We start from the raw sequence: 23,140 nt of genomic DNA, 5'->3' as shown, positions 1-23,140 counted from the left end.
ATGAGATTGTTTTATGTGCTTGGTCAAAGGTATCAGAAATCTATAGAAACTGTAGGAAGGAAAACAACAGATGCTGAATATGTCTACCAAAGTGCCTGAGCTACTGCAAAGATTATTGTTTGAAATCTGTAGGACAACAAAACATTATCTGCGTGGTAAGATTGATCTTTCAGGAAAAGAAAGTTATTCTGTAAACAAAGATCTTAGCGCAAAATGGGTTTTATTCAGCATTTTTGCAGGGAGGAAACCATGATTGCACCAAAGGTTTGTATTGGTAAATAACAGGAGCAACAAACAAGAAGTAATGAAGTACAACATTTTGCATCCCCTGATGTGGAAAAAGAGAAAAGTAGGATACAAAGGGGAGTTAGAGGAATAGGTATTCAGGGGTTGGATGTGTTGTAGTGTCTTTTGAATCCTAGTAAGCTTAAGGCAGTGCAGTTAGTATTTAGAGGTTCCTGGGGCTGCAAGGGAATATAGTGGCAACTGTGGATGTTCAGCTTTCATAGAACGGTGACAGCCCATCTCTGTTGTGCCAGTTACTGTTAAAAGCAACTCATTGGCCACAACTTTACGTAATATTGAAAAAAGAACTAAAAAGCATGAAAACCCCTGAGTCGTTGGCCTAGAGGTCAGGTCTAACTTGGAACATGAAGACAGGCAGGGTTTCTGTTTTACGAAATTAACTGAAAGTTCCTACTGTGCATGTGTAGAGACGTGTTCATATTTTGTAATACAGCACCAGAATTTATAGCCACTGAAAGCAGTATATTCTTATATCATAAATGGCACATGTTTTCATTGCAAAATGAAATTACTAGGTTTTTATATAACCAAACTATATTTATGTTTCTTATGACTTAGTTCAAGTCATTGGACCTCCAAAAAATATAGATTGAAACCACCAATACTGTTTAGGGAATTCCACTTTCACTTTGTACATAGCATATGGAATTAGTGAGAGCACAGCATTACCTGAATAGCATTCTGGTGACTGGTAGGAGTGAGAATTTGGAAGCAGATTTGTAGAGGGAGGGTGTTCCGTGTTGTGGCATGAGTAGTTCAATCCAATAGTTCCCGAGAGAAAGCAAGACAACAGTGAAGACTAGGATTTCCTTTCCTGTGGTGAAGGGAAGAATAAATGTTGAGTATTGGTATTTGTAGTTGCTTTAGCATAAATTCCTTGAATTATATGATAGCTATTTTAAGTTTCTGTTCCTGCTGGTTAAAAAGAAATTGTTGCTGAAGTCTACCTGACATACAAATCTGTTCCACTGCGAAGGGAATGGTTGATCAGAAACTGAAACAGTTAACTGTGTTGCACCTTCCTCCTGCCTCTTGTTGCTGCATTTTTGATATTACAGTGATATTTTCTGTGTAATTCTCTGTGTAATTGCTACGTAAAAAAACCACAAAAAAATCAATTCTGTAGGGACCAGATGCAGAGGAAAAGACTCAATGACATTGGCCGTATACGTATTGGTACGTTTGTAGACACTGTTTGAGGGATAAGGAAAAATGCTGCTAACCTTTCAGAATAATCTTCAACAGATTATAATCTTTAAATTGATGGTATGCTTTCACTGTTATGTTTCTTATCTCAATATTAAAAGAAATGTTAGATTTTTCAGTGATGAATGATAAATGACAGATGTTCGGATTCAGCTTCAGAAAGTGTGTGGAAGGGTACTTTGTAACAGTGGGCTACATCTTGTACTTGCTCTGCAGAATGTTTGAATTCACATTGAACATGAGGAATCTGAGCACCCCCATCAATTTAACTGTTACTGAAAGTAGGTTTGCTGGCCTGGGACTTGGCATGTTCTTAAGCCAAAGCTGGGCTTATTTATTCTGCTTAGAAAATCCAAATTGGCTATCAAAGTAAGCCACTAAAACGCATATCCCACATAACGTATCCATACCGTAGCTGGTATGCGGTATATAGCTGGCCCCATTTGTTAGTTTGTTTAACTTGTACTCCACTGGCATAGCAAAGACTGCTGCCCTCACTGGGAGGGAGATTAACTGCAAGGAGAGAACAGATGGTCTTTCTGCTCTTCACCGAGGACGCTGTATCATGGAGGGGGCAGAGTTAATCTGTGGCTGGGACATTGTAGCCAGAGTGGCTGGAGGTGTCCTGCTGGGTGGCAGGACTCACTTTTCAGTTTGTGCAGAGCCCATATGGGCTCTTAGAAGGACAGGAGGGCAAGGGCTGCTTGGTGCCAATATGTTTTCCTCATGGCTGCATTCCTGGAACTGCAGCCCAGGGTGATGGTTCTGCTGGCAGAAGCTTTCCTAAACTAGGGACAAATCTGGCTTGCAGATTATACATCTGAATTTCCTCCTGAGCAGCGTGGCACTCTGAAAGATAGGAATGGTTAGATTTTCTATGCAATTGGGAAGATTACTTCAGTGTAAACTGTGGTAAAGAAGCAGATAAGAGTGTGTTTTTCCTGTAGTTCCACAGGATGTATTTAAATTTGACAGGTGGGGTAGTGAATATGGTATTGCAATTTTATGAAATAATTCAAATGAGATAAAAATCAGAAAGGGTTACTTGTATTCCTGGATGATTTCTGGTCCTGTGTTACCTGCAAGTGAGACATGTTGCCATAGGCATGTTTCAGCTGCTTTAAAATCTCAGTAATATTTTCTGTTTGAAATAGTAGGGCAAAACTTATATCTCTACATATTTAGCAATTTATGGCTCATTTTAGTTTGTGAGAATATAATGAACCCTGTAGTTACTGTAAGGTTTATCTCAATTTAACTGTAACATAATATTTAAACTTCATAGTTCCCTGCTGACTAGTATTTTTTTTCTATTGGTTACTTAAGAGTCTGAACCATGACTTCCCACTAGAATAAAATAGGAATGAAGACTTCTTGCTGTAGGTCTAAATTTTATCTGGGGAATTGGAGCAGAACAGCCACTAAGTGAAACTGCTCTAAATCTCAGCCATAGAGGACGTAACCTCTGTTTCTTCCTTAGCTGTCAAATATTGAGTGCCCTAGTTCCTTTTCCCTTTGTGTGTGGTTTCCCTCTGATACAGTTTTTACTAATAGGTACTTTATTACGAAATATTCTGAGCTGACTTCTATCTTATTAGATGTTTAGGAGCTTTTACAAATGTCTCCATAAAAATATATGGTGTATCTGTAAAATGAATAAATCTGCACTCTGCTGTAATGTTTTAAAACTGGAAACTGTGTATGTGCACAGAAAATGTGGTTAGATGGAAAATTGTCCTTAAAACAGAATATTTCTATGTGGTTTGCAAATCTAATGGCACTACTGAAAAATATTAGACTACATATTAATCTGTGGGTTTATAAAGTAATTTAGGATTGGAGAAAGTATTATTCTAGCTGTGGTAGGTGTTTTACATCAGTGGTTGTTCTAAGTATTTTATAGTGATAATTGTATTTTAAGTGATGTGTGTTTGTCTGTTCGGTTACTAATGAGCAAACATCTAAGCAGCACCATTAAAACAGGTTCCCCAGTTGCTATTCTTGGGGATGCTTCCAGCAGCTGTTGAAAGGTTATGGAGGGGGATGTCCTTCCAGTTTAGTGATGGAATATGGGACAAAAAAAAATATACTGGTGGTGTATGTATTCTGCAAACAGGCGGCTTCCGTTACTGGTCACAAATTTCTTGTTACATTGCACTATCAGGGCTTTATGCAAACAATTTCTTTAACACCATGAGAGAGTGTACATGAGTTGTTTGGTAATTATGTGCGAAATGATGACTCTTCTTAAGTTCAGCTAATAGTAAATATAAACCATTTAGAATTACAGTGCAGTTCTTAAAAGATTATCATTGTCACTATATTGAATTTTGTGTGCACTTATGTGAGTTTTATGGCTGTTAATAATAGATGGAAGAGATGACTTAGAATAATAGTGATTAATAGTGTGAGATGGAATTTATTTATGGTAGTACAATCGAGTTTTTAGATATCCTAGATAATTGTTTCTAATTGTTTCTTTCCACTTTCTCTGGATGTAAAATGAAGTTCTTTACAAGACATATTGAGACTGGGGAAAAAAGCTGGGGGGAAGCTCATTTTACATGTCAGTGATTATATCATAAAATGCAGCTATGGAACAGACCTAATCACTATGCAACTGTTGCCTATATCTGGCTATGAGCATAACAGAAAGCTGTAGTAACTATGGCTGGTAAAGATATTAGAAAGGAAATACCACCTACTGAGGAAATCTCACGATCTTTTAATGTGCCAAGCGAATATGCAACCTGTACGTGGTAACAAACTGAAGTCTCAGTAAAGATAGTGTAATATAAATTGAAACAGGGAATAATTAATGTATTAATGCATTTTGTGCCTACTGTGCTCATCTAGTAATCAGATTATTTTGCTAAATGTAATCAGAATTGTACAGAATAATAATTATGTAATAAAGCTAACTTCACCAGAAATTTGAAAAGAAACAAAATTGCTGAAATGAAGCAAATTGTAGATTATTTATTCTCACTGGTAGTTGTCCTTGTAAAATAAGAGTAGTTTTAAGGTGTGCTTCTTTTCAAACTGAACTGAAGGGGGAAAAAAGCTAATAGGAGGAGAGGGAATCAGGAAATCAGTATAATCAGAAATAACAGCAATACACGTTAGCCATCTACCCAAGTCAAAAATCATAATATGCGTCTGGTTATAAAACCTGAAATTAAGAAAAATTTCCATATCCATAATACATGACAAAAAGGTGAATTATTATTGTTGAGGCAAATGGATATTGAATGCAATACATCCCCAAAGAAAGTAATGCAAAATCATTCTCAGGGTTGAATAATACGAGATAGTAATTTTCTTAGTTTGTAAAGCTTTTCTATTTGCTCATATTATTGATATTGCTTAAGAGGACAACAGTATTAAAGAGGAATTAATTTTACCAGAGGTTGTTTCAATAACCTACTCTACTGAACTGGACCAAACTGCCTCCAGCATGGCCTTGCCTGTATACATTACGGAGTATAAAGTTAGGGGCCAGATCTGAATCATAATCAAGTAAAACTTTAGTCCAGAAATGCTACATTTGGACCTTATTTAGTATGTGAAGTAGCCAGTGTGTTTGTTGCTTATGGCTTGGTGTGGTTTTATGTTTTTGATGCTCGGTCCTGTATGTTGGTTGAATTTTATGTAATTTTTTTATCAGCTTGGTCTGACTGAATCCCTGTGTTTGAGTAAGGTGCTAAGTACTCCTGAGAGGTGTTTCCTATCTGGAGCAGAAAAAGATGACATTATCCTGTAGAAAGTATGAAGAGAGCATCTCCTGTGCATTAATTCCAGGAAAAGCAAAACTTGAAGAATAAATCTGCATTGAAGAATTTAGCCCTAAACTTAAATATTCTTGGAAAAATAATTTGAAGTAGGATCTTAGTGAAGAGTGTTTGGAAATGGCTCAAGCCTTTGTACCTACTTCATTTGTTTGTTGGCATAGGCGGTTTGTTTCCTTTAGGTTGTAGACCAACTTGAAAACAGACTATGTGCTAATCTTAAGAAGTATTTTATTAATTGACCAGAGGTAGTTGGTTTTTTTCTGTGACAGAGAGATTTGAACTGATGTTAATCTGCAGTGGTAGTGTAGAGAATGACTCAGTTGTCGTTTTGTTTAGTTGTGTCCTGTTTAGTCTACATGAAACAACAGTGATCAATTTTCTTTCAAAAAGTTACCACACAAGGCCCTTTGTTCTTAAGTGTTACTGTTTTTACAAATTGCTGTGTCTTGCACTCACTGATGTGTTAATTAGTATATTTTACCTGAATAGTACTCAGGTTGAAAGAAAGGAATGTACCCAGACATTTAAAAAAATAAATGAACCTCCTAAAAGTACCCCACTTCAATTGCTAGTTTTCAGAATTTAGCAAAACTCATCATTTTTCCAGTTGCTACTGTGAAATACCAGGATTCACATCTGGTACAGTATACAGCACCTTAGTAAAGAAACTATTGTTACAGAGCAGATAAGATGAAAAAAAGTCATTGGGTTTGATGAAAACCTGCATGAACAGTGGAGGAAAAAAGCCAAAGTTACCATAGTAACCACCAGTGCTTTAGACAGAAACTAAGTAAAAAGAGGAGAAATGTAACAGAAAATATGAGGGCCATTTCATAAAGCATTAAAAATAAAAATGAAATTTTAAGGCAGGTATGATTAATACTCAGCTTTTGTCACTTGGAAATCCCTGATTGTCTTTAAAATAAAAATATGAGGACCACTATTAATAAAAAAGTTTTAGTGTTGGAGTCTGTTGGACCCTGTTAAGGAGATACTTCTGTGAATTTGGTGAAAAATGGATGAAAGTTTTATAAGTTGGGTTTTTTCTTTTTTTTCCTTTTTTTTTTTTTTTAATTTTATTCTCTGCAGACTGTTTTCTGCATTCTTAACCTGTGTGGTGGAATAGACTCTGAAAACACCTTTCATGGTATAAACATGACCAAAAGTCATCTTACTAAACATAGTTCCACAGCGGGGGTACTGTGAGTTCTCCGTGGGATGGTACCTTGAGTCAACTGACCACATAGCACACTCTTCAGTACAGGAGTGGCAAAGGCAGCTTTAAAATTCTTGACATCAATGTGTTGGTTAAATTTAGGGGTGTAAGCTGCCCATACATGGCAAGATTACGTAAAATAACCTCTATAGCCAGTTGCCTGTGTCCTTGTGTCTGAACCGATGTTCCAGTATCAGTGACCGATTTAAAGGCTGAGCTTTGATGCTTTTGGGTTTTTTTTGCCATCTTCGTCTTTCTGAGTGGAGGTACCATTCTGCAGTGATTTGATACTGGATATGAAGTCTAATGTTTTCCTATGTATTGCTTCACAGTTGTGCAGACTTAGATAGGCGATCATCAGATGTACGTGGGCTAAAATTGCAAGCATAATATCATTTCTACTTTCTATGCAGCTATTCAGTCTTAAATTTTACCTTAGTCCTCATGGAGCAAAATGGTCCATGTTGGAACTTAAGGCAAATAAGAAGATTATGAAAAATGCACTTTAATGTTCTGTCCTGAAAAAGTACTTTGAATGAGTATTGAAACAATACAAAAGTTTGAGTACTCAGAGAAACAAAAAGCACTTTATCTTTTCTTTAAAATACAGTCCACCTCACTTGTCTTCTCTTCAAAGGACTATGTTAGTGTCTGCTTGGCTGTGGCATAGTTACCCTCTGATACTGTGTCCCTAGTTTCGGCCAGGGTAGAGTTAATTTTCTTCTCAGTAGCTGGTGCAGTGCTGTGTTTTGGATTTGGTATGAGAATAATGTTGATAACTCACTAGTGTTTTAGCTGTTGCTAAGTAGGGCTTACTCTAAATCAAGGACTTCTGAAGTTTGCCACGCTCTGCTGAAATAATGAATGTAAAAAAGAATTAAGGTCCCTACTCTGGAAACTTGAGGTAGAAGATCTAGAAGACCTTTGGTACTGATCTCGTTTTTTTAATTGCCCCATCTAAAAAACATTCTGTAGTGCCTCTTATAGCATGATTTCTGCTCCAGATTAAATTCAACAGATTCCTTACTAGAGTATATAAATTTTTGCTTAGGAATAGTTATGAGAAAAATGTATTCTGGATCATGTCAGTGTTTAAATACAAGTCCTAAATGGTGTGTTTAATCAATTCTTAGGCAAGAATTATCAAGTTGGGTTTTGACCTGAGAAAAGAACTGTTCCAGTGGGCTGGACTTCACGTAGTACAGTTTTGTGCTGGGGCAGTGCATTATAAACAGCCAGCTTGCGAGTGCAAACTGGAGTGTACAGCCAGGAAGCGTTATGACAAAGGCAATGTAGGTGCTTGTTCCTGCTGCAGTTGGACTTCATCAGGGGTAGCTGCTGCTCTCTGATGAGCCCTCCTTTCTGCACACAGAGGCCTTTGTGCTGTGCGCCTGCCTCTGCCAGAGGTTTGATCAGTTTTTTACAGTCCTGTAGAAATCTTCCAAATCTCAATGTGCAGCCTTTTTATCACATAACACAACCTGTTACGACTGTTAAGATTATGTATGGTATGCTCTGAGAAGGTACTGTTGACACGTACTTCAAATTAGAAACTCATTACACTGTGAAACAGTTTTCTGTGACCCCTCTGTTAAGTTCCTGCAGAATTAATACCAGCAAAGTAAGTATTGTTTTCTAGCATTCTATTTATGCTATGTTTTTATAGATTTGTGGAAACTTGGAAGTGTAGTGTTGTTAGTGGGACACGCAGGCTTGAAGTATGAAGCATGTTGTGAGAAAATGTGGTCTGTCACTACTAATGCCACAAGGCAGGAACGTGACTGAGCCAGGACTTTTTTGGTAGGTTAAACTAAACCCCACTAGGTGGTGCAAGCAAATAAATCACCTTGCAAAGTACTTCTCTCCAGATTAAATGTGGGGAAAGGCTGTCTCACTAAATTGAAATACAATCTTTTGTTTTTTCATCTGTGATTATGTACAATAGTTATTAAAATTTAACATTTAACTCTTCTGTTAGACTGTGCTTTCTGCATAGAAGAAAGAAGTGTATTCTGGTTTTGGCTTAGGCTTGACTTGCATACCTGCCTTTCTTATGGTGTAGGCTGGTGTCACAATGCAGAGGACTTCTACTGTGTTTTGCTGTGCTATCGGAAGTGGCTGCTGTGAAATACACTTCCTAGGGGCTTACGGAGGCATTTTCAGACTTAGCATCTGCTTGGAGAATTCTCTGTCAGGGTTTCTCTTGTTGCGGTTTATCCTCTGCCAGTTTCGCTTTGAGTTTATTTTTACAGCAGTATTGTGTACATAGGACTCAAACTATGTGTTTACCAGGAACAGATTTTAAACAGGAAGTTACAATAGTGTACTGTCAATTTACTGTCCTGATAGAAGTGGAGTGAATAAGGTTCTGGTAGAAAATACATTTTTTAAATATAATGTATGTGGTTTGTCTGTAAGGGTTAATGTGGTATGTCTAATAGATCAGTGGTTTATTATGTTTTGTTTAAAAAGCCAAGCAAAAAAACCAGAAAACCACAAAACAAACCCCCAAACCTGGAAAAATTCCTTCCTTGTACCCCTGCAGGAGATTATATTATAAACATTGTCAGTTTATGTTGCACTGGCTATACCATTGTCTTGAATTCAGACTATATAATCTCAGCAGCTGAATTTATAATTGTTATTGTTGTTCCCCCCCCCAAAAGACCTCTTGTGTAATGGTGGTTTTACTAAGATGCACTGACTGATAGTTGGTCAACATCTATTTATAGCCATGAGATAAGTAGCAAAAGTATTTGAATAAGGAACAAACCCACATTCTTGAGATAAGCAGAAATTCCTGGGGTCTTCCACTGACAGAGAGCCATCAGCAGTGTCGCTTTCTTGTCATAAATCGTATTTTACCAGGTTTTGTATGGCTTCCCAGCAGACCCCAGACTGCCAACTCTTCTGAGAAGGCAGTGGCACCAAGGTTCTGCTGTGATACTGAGGAAACACCTGCCTGTGCTGAAGGGTGAGTGCTGCAGTGAAAATGTTGTTGGCTGCATAGCAGTCGGCCTGAGATAGCAGATGTTCTTCTTAGTGCTGTGTTCCCCACTGTATCTGTCTTTCAGGCCTTTCTATCTCAATGAATATAGTGCATCAGTAAATACTATATTACCACTTTTCAGTCCAGGACTCTGTAATAAGACAATAACTGCAGCCACTAGCAGCTCTGTAGTGACTTTACAGTGCAGTATATTCAGTGAAATGGAAATTTTTCATTTCAAAGTGACATATATTCATCAGTGGGGATGAGTGTGTTTGCATCCATCCTAGTCTCGATAAATGCAGCAGAAGCAGATTTTTGGATTTTGGTTTTTTTTTTTTTGTAGGAAATAAGGCAGGGAGACATTAAAGTATAAAAAGCCTGTGCCATGAAATTTCAATTGTCTAGCAGCCATAAAGAATACATATACTAGCCACAAATAGTCAACACATACTCTGAGTTTTACAGTAAGATTTTGTTAAAATGTATAGCCTCTATAGGGTAGGCATAGAGATACTGTTGCAGAGATATTAGACTTAAAAAGTAGAAATAAAATTTTTTTTTCTTGGTTCCCTTGGGTAGAAGACCAGCATACTCAATTGCCATCATAAACTTTTGATTATCATTAACTGCAAAACCAGAGTGGAATTATATGATGATGCAAGTAGAAGGGCTTCATCATATGTATATTAAAATGCTTTGATATTCCTGATGAAAAAAAAATCAGTGCCTATTGTTTTGGTTACTTATATTGCAATAGGGTATGGCAGTCCCACTCATAATTGAGGATCCACTGTAGGTAAGCAAAGAACGTATATGAGAAAGATACATACCTGCTACCATGGTGCTTACATTCAAAGTACTCTGACAGTTTTGGTGACAGATCCGTCGAACAGTCAGGAAAGTATGAGAGAATACAGATGATTTACAAATCAAGTTTGTGTCCCACAAAACATTTAAAATATGAAGTCAAAAGGTACAGGACAGAATGCAAACTCTTTACTAGACTTCATATATTTAATAAAATGTAGCATGCAGAATTTTGTAGAAGGATGTCTTTCAGCTATTGCTTGTATTTGTGCTTCCCTCACTTTGGATTTTTTTTCTTGAGTATATTACTGTGCAATTAGAACTGTTCAGTTGTTTCTGTGTTAGTTATTCCATGTGCAGGTGGCCTCATTATCTGTACTAAATGAACCAAGGAACTTTGGCTTCTTTTCTTTGTTTCGTAAGTGCCTTTTATATTGTATGTGTATGCACATACACAGACACATACGTATTTTATGTATAGGATTGTGAATGACCTTAGCAGCATTGGAGATTTTGTTTTTTTATATGAGGTGTATTGACAGCCTGAAGTTCTAAAAGCTGAGTGACAGATTGACATTGTGATGTTTTCTGCTTTACACAGTCTCTTGCTGGTAGTATCTACTGATAATGATACTTAACGTTCAGAGTAACTGATATAATGTTCTGTAGAAGGTAAACATTTGCAGGGAATTACTTAAGTAATGGAAGAACCTACCACTGGAATGACATAAAGGCGGAGATTAGGTTAATAATACTAGAACATCAATTTTAGTTAAAATTGCAAATCACTTTTATGTAAACCCTTACATCTGTTAAAAAAGAAGAACCAAACCCACAACAAAAAAACATGAATAATCCTCCGAAAAGAGTGTGAAGTGGATTTTTTCTGTCTTTTGTTTTTGAAAGTAAAAACAAATCAACCCATTTAATGTATATACTCTGCTGCAAGACAGTCTTAAGAAGTCATGGTCAACATAAGTTTGGGCATGTTATGACTGAATACTGAAGGTTTAATTTTAGAAGTTAGTCCCATTTTCAAAGATAGTTATTTAATACTAGTCTTCATTAGACATTTTTGTTATCATAATAATTCTCCTAACTCATAAATTAGTTTTACTGTGGGCAAAGTCCAACCTATATAGGTGTTCTTGAAAAAGGCACTTATTAATATTTTAGGAACTTAATATTTCATAGAAGTAGCTTTTGCTTTTTTACATTGTAAAGAAGATTTCTGATGGCTTAAACATTCCTTAGCATTTATGTTGAGGATTAAGATGTTGCAGAATTCATATCAGTATAGTATGGAAATACACTGAAACTTCTGTAAAACAGCTTTTTTCGTATTAAATGATTTTATCTCTTCACTCTTGCAGTAAGACAAATAAAACACTGCAGAGAATTTAATGTAACTGAGAAGGAAAGATGGGAGAGGGACATGCCTGTAGCCCTCAGAGCTGCTTCTGTTCTTGCTTGAGCTTTGTCCCTTGGAGACTGCAGAGAGAAAGGGAGCTGATAGCTTGTGGCATGCTTCGAGCTACTGCATCTGTCCCTTCCCAGCAAGGAGGGGGTGAGGTAATCAGAAATCTGGATTTGGCAGGTGTCCGAGATGCTGGATCTCATGTCAAGTATTTGGATTAGAAATTGTCGTGGAACATTGGAGAACTGGCTTGTCCAGGCTACTGTTTGGCTTTGCAACCAGGAATCTCAGATCAAGGCACGTTTCTTGTAGAGGTATAGCTGGCTTATGCTGGAACTGCTAAAGCATCCAATTGAGTGGAAGGAGATAGTTTGCCTTTCTGTCCCACAGACTCATACTGTGGCTTACCTGGCTAAGCAGGGGAATTCTCAGTTTTGTAGGCTTGCTAGGATATTGGCAAGTGGTGTGCTGTGTACTTGATGCAGGAAAAGTATGACTTCCTGCTGTTGCTTTTGTTCCTGGGAACAGACCACTAAAATCATTCAGGCTTAAAGGCTATAAAATTTGTAAAGTCACTGAACTTCATATAGGACACTCTGGTTAATATGCAGTGGTCTGCAGTGGACAGGACATGAGTCTTTTCTAGTCCTAATGCTATGAAATAAGTGAGGACAGAAAGGCAGACCATAAAAAACCAATTTGAAGAAAAAGGGTGACTGCTTTACAGGGTCAAACATTAATAGAGTCATTGTTCAACATCAGCAGACTCGGTAACCTGCAGTACCTTGACCTCAGAGAATATAATCTAGCTAAGTGTTTGTATTTGAACTTGAGGTTTCATCTGCCATTATCAAGAACAGAACCAGAATCCTGACCTAAAAAGTGCACAAAGTCATCTCATCTCTAACAGAAAATCATGGTCCAGAAGATAAGACTGATAAAACACTTAAGAGCTGCATACATGCTGTGCGGCTTTCTGTCAGGAAAAGACCTCCTCATATGTTTAGTAATATATTACCTAGGTACATGTGTTGACAGGAGATCTAAAGCATTTACTGCTAGCTTTGAAACTCTGCTCATTTTGTCTGCTGTGGCCACTCTTTGGACTGTTGGAGTCGGCTACGGAGAGGAACAGTACTGTGAAAGAAGGGAAGACAGTTGGTGAAGTTTTGTAGTATTGTGTTTTGCAATTCTTGGTGTATCTCGGTTGTCTGCTTTATGGAAGTTTGTTACTGATCATGTTGTATCCAAAAATGTCAAAAACAACATCTAGTGTTCAGGGGAGACTGCACAGTAAACCATTTCTCAAAATCCCAGAACTGTAGTTTTTATTATCAATTTTCTAAGTGCCCAGTGTATAGCATGTTTCTTCCAAGAAAACCTGGGTCTGTTATTGGTACCAGTATGTGCTCTTTTGTACACTTGTAGAAAGAAGTTCAATGGATGTCTTTTCTTCTTATTTCATATCGGTAGGGGCAGGAAGCTGAGAGGCTGTTCAGCAGCCCTTGCTGTAAAGGATCTGGAGGCGGTGGTGGGCACTAGGTTCGATGTGAGCCAACAGGGAGTGCCGTCGTCATCACTAAGGCAAGCTGCCTACAGAGCTACATGAGGGGGAGTAGGATTAGCAGGTTAACAGTATTGCTCGTTATTTCTCTTTGATGCTAGCGAAGTCCCACCTGAAATGGGACTTGTGGCCTTCCCCTTCAAGGAGGGTGCTGACACAGTGGAGAGAGATTGACAAGGTGGTTGGGGTGTAGAGCACACAACCTGTGAGAGGTGATGGAGAGATCTGGGTTTGCTTAGCCTTGAAAGGGTGGGAAATGTAATAGCAGGCTGCAACTTTACAGTTACACAGATAGTTAAACTTTAGTAACAAGGGCATTGTCTGTAGGTTGTGGATTGGGAGGTTCAGGCTGTACATCAGGCGGAATATTTTTGCAAAGAGGGTAAAGTAGCACTAGAGCGTGTTACACAGAGAGGTTGTGGAGATTTTGGAGACTGAATTAGACAAAGCCATGGCTGACCTGATCTGGCATTGGGAGGATGAACCTGATGATCTCTGAAAGTCCCTTTGAAACAACATTTCTGTGATCATGTGTAGTTAAATACATTGATTAATTGGAGTAAAGTGGCAAAAAAGTAAAGTAGGAAGCTTGAAATGGAGGGGGTCATGTAGAAGTTCTGAGGATGGAGTTGGGCAGAACATGTTGCCAGTGCTGCTTGGACAGATTCTTGTAGTGAACTAAGCAGTCTCGTGAGAAATTATAGCTGGATGGTACATTACATGACTCATGAACTGAAAAAATAGAAATATGTACTGTAGGTGTAGAAATACTGGGGCTTAAAATGTGTGTATTGCAGGGTTTTTAGAAGGTGCTTGTTGAAAAGTGTAACAATGTAAACAAATGCAGATACATTGTTTCATTTCAACATAAGCAGGAAGGAGCAGTGGTAATAAACAAAACATGAACTTTGCTATAAAGACTAATTGTGGTCTCTAAATAATGGAACTGCTATCCTGGCACATTCCCATGTTAATTCTGCTTTTTAAAATGTCTTCCTGCTGATTTTTCTGACTTTCTGTGCACTGGCAGGTGGTGTTGAATTAGTCTAAGTAAAGATTAGGCACTGCTGATAAAATTTCAGTTATGAAAAATGAACAAGCTTGCCTTATCCAGCTGAAAGTATAGTTCTAACATGTCCTGGTAGTAATATTCGAACTGATGTGTGATGTGGTGGCAGGGGAGAGTTTGCTTTTATTTTCTTCGAAATTTCTGTGAAATGCAGTCACAGGTTTCCAAACTACTAGTCATAGAGTAGTAATAATCTGTAGGGTTTTTTTTAAACACTTGTAAACGTTTTCCCTTGCAATTAGGAAGGTCTGGGGCCGAGGGGGAAATCTTTCAGCATCAGTTACTAGACACAGCACATACGCACTTCAAACGAGATTGAATGTTTGCTCAGCGAGGTGAGCGATGTTCTTTTCTGACTGGTTTGGACCATCAGTACACCGATATTGCTGGGCTTCTCCTGGTTTTGGCTGGGGTAGAGTTAATTTTCTTCTTAGTAGCTGAGGCAGTGCTGTGTTTTGGGTTTATTATGAGAATAATGTTGATAACACACTGATGTTTTAGCTGTTGCTAAGTAGGGCTTACTTTAAATCAAGGATTTCTGAAGTTTGCCGTGCTGTGCCAGTGAGCAGGCAGCACAAGAAGCTGGGAGGGAGCAGAGCCAGGACAGCTGACCCAAACTAGCCGAAGGGATATTCTATACCATAGAAGATCATGCTCAATATATAAACTGGGGGGAGTTGGCTGGGAGAGACTGCTGCTTGGGGACTGGCTGGGCATCAGTCGGTGGTGGGCAGTTGTACTGTGTATCACTTCCCCATCCCACCCCCCTCTTGGATTTTTATTCCTCTCTCTCCCTCACCTCTTCATTACAATTATTGTTGTTGCTGTTATTATTTTTACTTTATTTCACTTATTAAACTGTTTTTATCTCAACCCAAAGGTTTTACCTTTTTCCAACTCTCCTCCCTGTCCCACCAGGGACTGGGGGCAAGCAAGCAAGCAGCTGTGTGATATTTAGTTGCTGGCTGGGGTTAAACCACAGCAATAAACATGCCCCAAGTTTGGGAAATTTGATGGAGACACTTCCCCCCCACCCCCCGACTCTGCCTGCTGTGAGAATGAATTAACATTAAGCAATGAGTACCAACTTAACTGTAGACTCAAATGGTGATTTTCAGTGATAGAGGAGAGACTTAGCTGGTCTTTTTATCTCAAATTTTTGATTAGCATTTTGTGCTTCAGCAACATCATCATGTTGAAGTTTAAATTAATTCAAAAGAGGTTTTCTAATTTACCTAGAATGTGGAATATTTGAGATAACAAAATGAAGCCCTACAGGTCATGTGTTTTCCAGTAGCAGCAAAGTCAGTTCTGCTTACTTAAGCTAATATTCTTTTTAATTCCTTTCCTGTGTCTTGCCTGAGTGTAAAAATAGGAGCAGGAAGAACAGAGAGTCCCTTCAGCGATTAAACATATTTTGACAAAAGTCATTGGCTTGAAAAGAACAGAGAGACAATATTGGTTAAAACACTATAGACTTCTATTACCTCTTTTTAGGATCTTGGCATGGCTAAGAATATGTGGCTTGACAAAGGTTAATCACCTGGAATTTTTTAGATAAGAAATTATGTGTGGATCACAGAAAGGCAGAGGAAACACTTGTTACAGTCTGGTTTTATCCAGTTTGAAGCAACAGATTTTAGCTCAATGTGTCTGGCAGAGTCTGGGAACATCAGCAGACCCATTTATGATCAGGTCTAACAGAAATCACTGTGCATTTAGAGACTTAAGATATTTCTTTAAACTCTTAGGAATAAATCTGTACAACTAGTTTGGGTCAAAATCCTTCACAATTATTTGAAAATAAATGAACAGATTACAGAAAGTATTTTGCATTTCTAAACCATAAGATGCTTTGCTGTTTTATTCTACAGGACTATTTCTCTGTAAAGACCAGCACACTGAAGTAATATTTTTTTTTCTTTTCAATGCATGTCAGTAGCTTCCTTCTTCAGGTAATTATAAATCTGATTGTGTCTAACATTGATTTAGGTTTTCATTGCATCAAAGATAATTTTTGCCTTCAATTTATTTTTTTCTTCATATTGTATTGTTCATTTTGGTACAATCTTCTTTTTAAGCCATCTTTGATAGTATGCCGCCTGCTGTATTATGCTCTCCAAGCATCATGAAGCAGAGGCCACAGCTTTTGTGGACCAAAGAATCTCGGTGTGCTTAGCTGTACTTGTGAAATGCCTGTGTGTTTCTACTGTAGACATAACTCCCTCCTCTCCTTATCTTTGAACATGCACTAATCGCTTACCCATTCAAAGACATGACTTCCAGACTCCACAGCAATGAACTGCAAAAGATGCACATTAGTGTTCTGCTAGACAGTCCTGCAAGGTCTCCCAAGGTAAGCTGCCAGCTGTCCAGCTTACCAAAGCTCGCTACTGTGGTACTGAGTGAAGTTGTTTGCATTATTAGGTATAACAGGGTTTTAGAGGGAGGCATCCACACTCATCTGAGCAAAGGTTGCAGCAACAAAGTGTATGCTGAATGGCTTCTTAAGTAGCCAAAAGACTTGTTTTGATCCTTAGAAGAAACTGATGCCATGAAAGAGATGTGAGGAAGTTCCCTGGAATGATTATGCTCTCGAGTGTTTGCTTCTTTTCTTTGTGACTATCCACTTGGTAAACATGCTTATAGGCAAATCTTGCATTCCCTTAAAATATAAGAGAAGGATTGATTAGCATGCTTTTTGGAGAAGAGCAGAGTTAACCATGATCTCATCTGTTTCAAGCACTGGTGTTTTCCACATACATTAGTGTTTCTGTTGTTTAAACATACTCTGTTCTTAAATACGTGTGAAGGTAGGATTTAGATGATAGATCAAGTACCTGGCATTAATCCAAGGTCTAATTCTAAATCTTCTGTAGTATGGATATGGTAGATAAATTTCTCAATGGCCAATTTTAAAAACTGTTCACTCAAACCTGATATAGCCCATTCAGCCTCTCCTTAATAGGAAACCTAATAACTTTTTCTGATGTGGTGCATAAAGATCTGGTATTTTGTTTTCTCTTTATTGCCAGATGCAAGCATGTTCATGTATTTACAGTCAATAAAATTATCAGTGCTATACACAGATTTAGATTATAATTTCAACCTTTCTGTCTGGGGTGTCTGATTTAGGCCACTGCTGTGTTTTTGCATCCTTTGGTCACGTACTGACTGTGATCAGTTGCAGTATTTCTGCTTTCAAGCCACTTCTTAGAAGTAGGACGATCTGTTCCTTCATACTTTTTCATTCATACTATGTAGAATTTATGTGTCAAACTAGGCTGCACTTTAGGAGCAGTGTGAGTCATGTACATCCACAGGAAATACAGAAGGTAATCCCCAAACCCCTTTTTCCATAATGCATTTTTGTCTCTGATACCCTGTTCACGCTCTTTGTTTTTGTGTAAATTCCAAGAGAGGTGGTTATGTATTAGGATTTATCATCAAGGACCAGTAGTTTCAAAGAGGTGTGGTATTACCTGTGCATGAAAGAATGTGACCTGTCCAAACCATCAAATCTAGAGACTCTGTAGGAAGAAAGAAGTATTTGCCTTAGTCCTGTTGCCACATATGATTAGTGAATGCTTGTATTTGCCCAGAGTGCCAGGTTTTATGGCTTGTCCTGTTATCTAGACTTTTCTCTTTCTTGAAGTGTCTTAACAGCCCGTTTCTGCCATGAGCAAACCAGTTAGTGATCACGTGTTGGTCTTTTTTCCCCTGTATTTCTGTAATACTTGCATGAGATAAAATACATCTCTGCCCTAAAGCCACTGCAGCTATTCTGTGTAGCAGACTGTAGGCTAGATTAGCACTTGTGGCAAAATGTGCCACCTATTGATGCTAGGGATTTATTTTTCTTTAGCACACGTTGATTCTCTCAGAATTTTTCCCATAAGAGCGAACATGCAAATATAAAGAATAAATAAGATTTTTCACTAAATATCTTGACACATTTTACTGGATTTAGATTTCACTTTCCACAGTTTCTGTTTCATGCTTACTTTCCATCATCTAAGAGCAATCACAGTGGCAGTATAAAAATAACTTCTAAATTGAATTTTTCAAGATCCTCCTCTTCTATCTCTTACTGCTTCCCACTTCTCTTCTGATTTTATGTTTCCTTCTAGTTTTCTCCCTGAAAATCAAGATCTCCTGACGTTTTACGTTACCAACTGTCAGGCGTGATGCCATATATGCTGATATGCCACTGTGTTAGCTTGCTTTGGCACTGTTGGCAGCACTCTGCTATCATGCTCAATTGAGACAGAAAGGACCATTTCTTACTGGAAGATTAATTAATGAAAAATGACTTTTTTTGTAATAAATAGGATTGTTTTGAAAGAAATTAAACATACAAAGGATTTTGTGTTACAACAGATTAGCCCTTAATTTTATAAAGGTTTAAGTGTCAAATATAAATGAACTAAACAGTGAGGCCAAATAATCTTGTGAAATTACAGCCTCAAATTGCCACGCATGATTTGAGCACAAATTCGATCAATTGAGAATTTTTTAAAATTGTTTCCACCACCACCACCCCCCTCCCCCGACATCACTGGTTTTGAACAAAAGTGAATGACAGCTCAGGCATCTGTAAACTATCTCTGGAAGGCGAGTAGTAACCAAATTACTTGCATCCCTCTGTGAAAAGGAGAGGCAAAGTCAGGATGATTGTAATGGAGTCTTTTTCCTGACCCGTTCTCTTCTTCCACCCTGGAAAAGAGAAGGAAGCAGAACATCTTCTGTGCTGACCTATGGAGCCTTCATAGTAAAACAGTTCTCTCATAAATAAATAAGAATTTATATTGCTTATATCTGTTAAAATGAGTACTGAAAGTGGTATGTCTAACTGATGTATTATACTGGTAGAACTTAGCATGCTGGACATTTTGAAGCATTTTCCAAACTGACTGTATGTAAGTACTTGAAAACTGAGGCCTGGAAGATACTCTGTCATGGAGTTCAATTTCTGACATCGGTATCATCACTTGATAGGAAAATGAGAAAGATAAATCAGCAAAAAGTGTGGATTTTTCATGGAAGTTTTACTTCTATTTGATTAAAATACAACAAAACTTCTCAGGGTAAATTCTGGTTTTTTTAGCTAAAAAGACTCACTAGTATTAGATACTTTTATCTACATTTTCCAATGTATAAATAGCTATGAACAGCTAATAGAAAAACCGTTCAGATAAGACTCTTGGTCAGAACCGTGAGTAGCAGATGAGACTAACCCTAGGAAAATGGGTTGAAATATTCTGAGAGCTGATCAGAGAAAGAGTTGGGAACAAAGCATTTAGAAGAAACTTTGTGAAGCCATATGTATGCTTAGGCATTCAGGCAAAAAAAAAAAAAAAAAGATTGATCAAAGTCAGTAAGGCCATTGCAGGATCATGATTATGAAGACTATGCTATTATTGTCAAATTTGCAGAGGTGCTGTGAGTTATTCTTGCTCTTTATTTAGAAAACTTAAATGTACAAAGTTTATTGATACACTGTTTTATTACACCCGCTGGCTCAAGTTTATGACTTGCTCCAGGTAAAGCATACAGTTGGGCAATACTTCATGAATCTTTTTTTGTCAAGAGTTTTGAGTTTCCATGCTTTAATTTTTGTAGTTTGATATAAAAGACTGAGATACATGCTCATCCAGTTGAGGAGGTTTATATGCAGGAGAGAAGAATCAATCAAAACTCTCTCTTTTGTAGACTTGACAACTAGCACATCGCTGAGTACATATACATATATGAGAAGTTCATAGCACTGAAGCAAAAGTTTTGAGAGAACAGTTTTGAACTCTTAATTTAAAATACCTGTGTGTGCATGTATGCATATTATAGTGTGTATATATATGTTGAAATGTGTATGTATATATATTATAATGTGCAGCTATGTAATCTATAACTTATAATTTATATTCAAAATGTAGTGTAGTTCAGTGGACTTGATTTTTTTTTCAGAAAGTAAATTAGAAAAAACTAAAAAAATCTTTCTTGATGTTGAAAGGCTCCTGTCAGCCTAATTTCTATTTAAATCTAACTAGTTTAAAAATACATCTTTATTCTGTTTTCCCCTTCTTATTTTTTTAGTAAACGTTCCTAAGGCTCAAAATTATTTTGATAATTTTTCTTACTTTTTTTAAATTCTTTGATATTTGGAAAGGTCTTTTTTCTGCAATCGACAAGGAGGGTGTTTGGGTATGCAAGGGAATGCTGATGCTGTCTAGACAGAAAACATTTTCAAATATACACAGTCCTTGATAGAACAGACAAGCCTTTTTTTTTTCTTTCTTTTTTTTTTTTCCCCTCTTCTGCAAACTTTCAGTTTATAATAATTGTAGCTGTTACTTGCAGCTTTGAGTATTTAATTTTGGGATTTGAGATACTGGGTGGTTGGGTTTTTTTCCACATTTGCAGCATCCCTGTGAAGAGATAAGTGTTCAAGATATTGATGAGTATTTTGTTCTGTGTACAGTGGTTTCATATCTAGAACTACGGCTAAGAAACCCCTTTACGTGGGTGGTATCCATAAATCAAGGTGTTGTGTCAGCTAACAGGCTCCCAGAAGAGCAGAAGCCATCTCAAATTCACACAGACCGTGGCTAGCTATGCAGGGTATGTTTGCCAGTCAGGATTCCGCAAATGGTAGAAAGCAGAAAGGAAACGAGTGGAAAGGTTCCTTCTGCACACTGCGGTGGAGTTGCTGAGCCCACCCTGAGCTCTAATGGTTGCATTGGACTATAATGGTAGTATATTTCATGGTTTAAGTACAAATTCGTCATTGCCATAATGGTCCAAAAACTCTAAAAATCATATAAGTAAACGAGCTTTTCCAGTATACCAGCTTCAGTAATTCAGAGCTTGCTGACTTAATTTTTCTTAAGTACGTTAAACAGTTCTAGATGGGCTGTCACTGTGGTCTTTTGAAATACTGCCATGTTTCTTTCATTCTCTGCTTTTAGATTTCTTACACAGTAAGACTTTCATTACTTCCTCATACTCTGTTCATTACAAATTTCTGGGTATTCAGGCTCTTATTTGGAGATTAAAAGCATTTCAAACTGCAACAAATTCAGAAATGGAGAAGGGAAGAGATGTGCATTTATTGTCCTCTCCCTTACGACAGCCTGTTGGCTCCCAGTGCAGTGACTGAGCATGTAGTTTTTGGCTGTTACCTGACAGTAGGTCTGCAGGTAAATTAACCTAGCAAGCATTAATCATTTTTTACTAGAATGGGTATAAGGTAGTGATTTGAACCTGGAAAATAATGTCTTTGACACAGTTTTTATCTGAAAGTTATTCTGCTTTAACTTTAGAGAAAGGCCTTGTTTTTGTAGGGGCTTCCCCCCCCCTTCTTGTCTTGTCATATTACTCAAATTCCTATATTCAGAACTCTTCAAAAAGACTGAGGAATGGCTGATGGAACCTTGAATGATACTTTGAAAATGTAGCACATGCTGTGCAGTTCCAGTAGATGAAAGCACTATGGTTGAAGGGTTTAAAACATGCTTTCATATTAATTTACTATCATTTAAATATCCTTTTAAGAGACTGCTTATGGATTCTGATATGGATTCAGTTGCAACTACAGTTTATTCAAAGTTTAAAGGGATGTGATGCATTTTCTTTGTGAAGTATTCTTTTTTTGTTCACACTACTTCTTTGGCTTTTTTGAAACCAGTAGTACACACCACTGTGCTGGCAAATGCACAAATGTTTGTGATGTTGAACTTCTACCACAGCTAACACTGATCTGCACTTGCAGCAAAAATGGGAAATGCTGAATAATACCTCTTGGCCTTTTGCAATGGTCATATTTGAATTATGTTGGCAGGATTGAGTAAAGAAGCTTGTATTGTTAGCAGCGCTGAACCTGCTCTGTAAATGCATAAGACTTCTTTTCCGTGGGGATTTCAATCCAGCTTTCACCAGCACTTTGCCTGAAACTAAATTTAAAGGTTTTCTTAGGTTTCTGCTGCTAAATTTGTGTTTTGGTCGAGGAAGAAAATTCACAATGTTACACTGATTTCTGTTTTCTATGAATTTACTCTGTCAGTCAACTTTGTAAGAAATATATTCAATTAAAGTCTTAAAATGCACTTTTTCTTAATCTTAAGCAAAATAACCTCCTAGATATGATACTTTTAAAAGTAATGTACCTGAAACTTATATTCCAGCAATTTAACTTGGTAAATGTTGTACTAACTTTGATAAATGTTAACTTCCTTTCTTCCCAGGCTTCCAAAGGATGAGTTGGAAACGGAACCACTAAAATATGCCGAACAACTTCCTGTAGCTCAGATAATACACCAGGTATGTCCTTCTGATGTAAATATTTTCTTTGAGATTAAACAAGGTCTGTAATACTTAAACTGCTTTTCTATGTGACACAGAATCAATGTCCTCATGCTGGAAGTATGTAAAAGCAACATGTTCTTGTTCAGATGACAACTATTAAATTATAAAAGTCTTATTCAGAGCACGGCAAGGAAAAGATGCTTGCTGTATGACACGGTTAACACTTCGGAGGTTGCTGTTAAAATTGTTGTGTCTGTTGATATAAAAGGAAAAAAAGTACATTAACTACTTCAAATTTGCATCTTGACCTAAATCATATTCCCTTTCCTGAAAAAGCAGCCAAAGTATAGAATCATTATTGTGGAATAATTGTCATGGTGAGTTGAGTTGGGAAAACAATCTCCCCTCCTAATTCAGTTCTGAATTATCACTGTTTCTATTTGTAACTATAGCAGTGTCATCATACTTTCT

The 23,140-nt window shown here is 37.4% G+C and overlaps 1 protein-coding gene across 1 annotated transcript in view; it reads left to right on the top strand.

Moving 5' to 3' along the window:
• PIGK (phosphatidylinositol glycan anchor biosynthesis class K) overlaps positions 1 to 23,140 on the top strand; it is a 68,380-nt gene that overhangs the window by 22,742 nt on the left and 22,498 nt on the right. The window contains exon 10 of the mRNA XM_080406932.1: positions 22,609 to 22,684. Coding sequence (XP_080263058.1) covers positions 22,609 to 22,684 — 76 coding nt within the window. The remainder of the gene's footprint in view (positions 1 to 22,608; positions 22,685 to 23,140) is intronic.

This window comes from Falco punctatus (assembly GCF_963210335.1).
Source record: "Falco punctatus genome assembly, chromosome: 11".
NCBI lineage: Eukaryota > Metazoa > Chordata > Aves > Falconiformes > Falconidae > Falco > Falco punctatus.
Note: the sequence above shows the minus strand (reverse complement) of the source record. Positions and strands in the feature narration are given on the sequence as shown.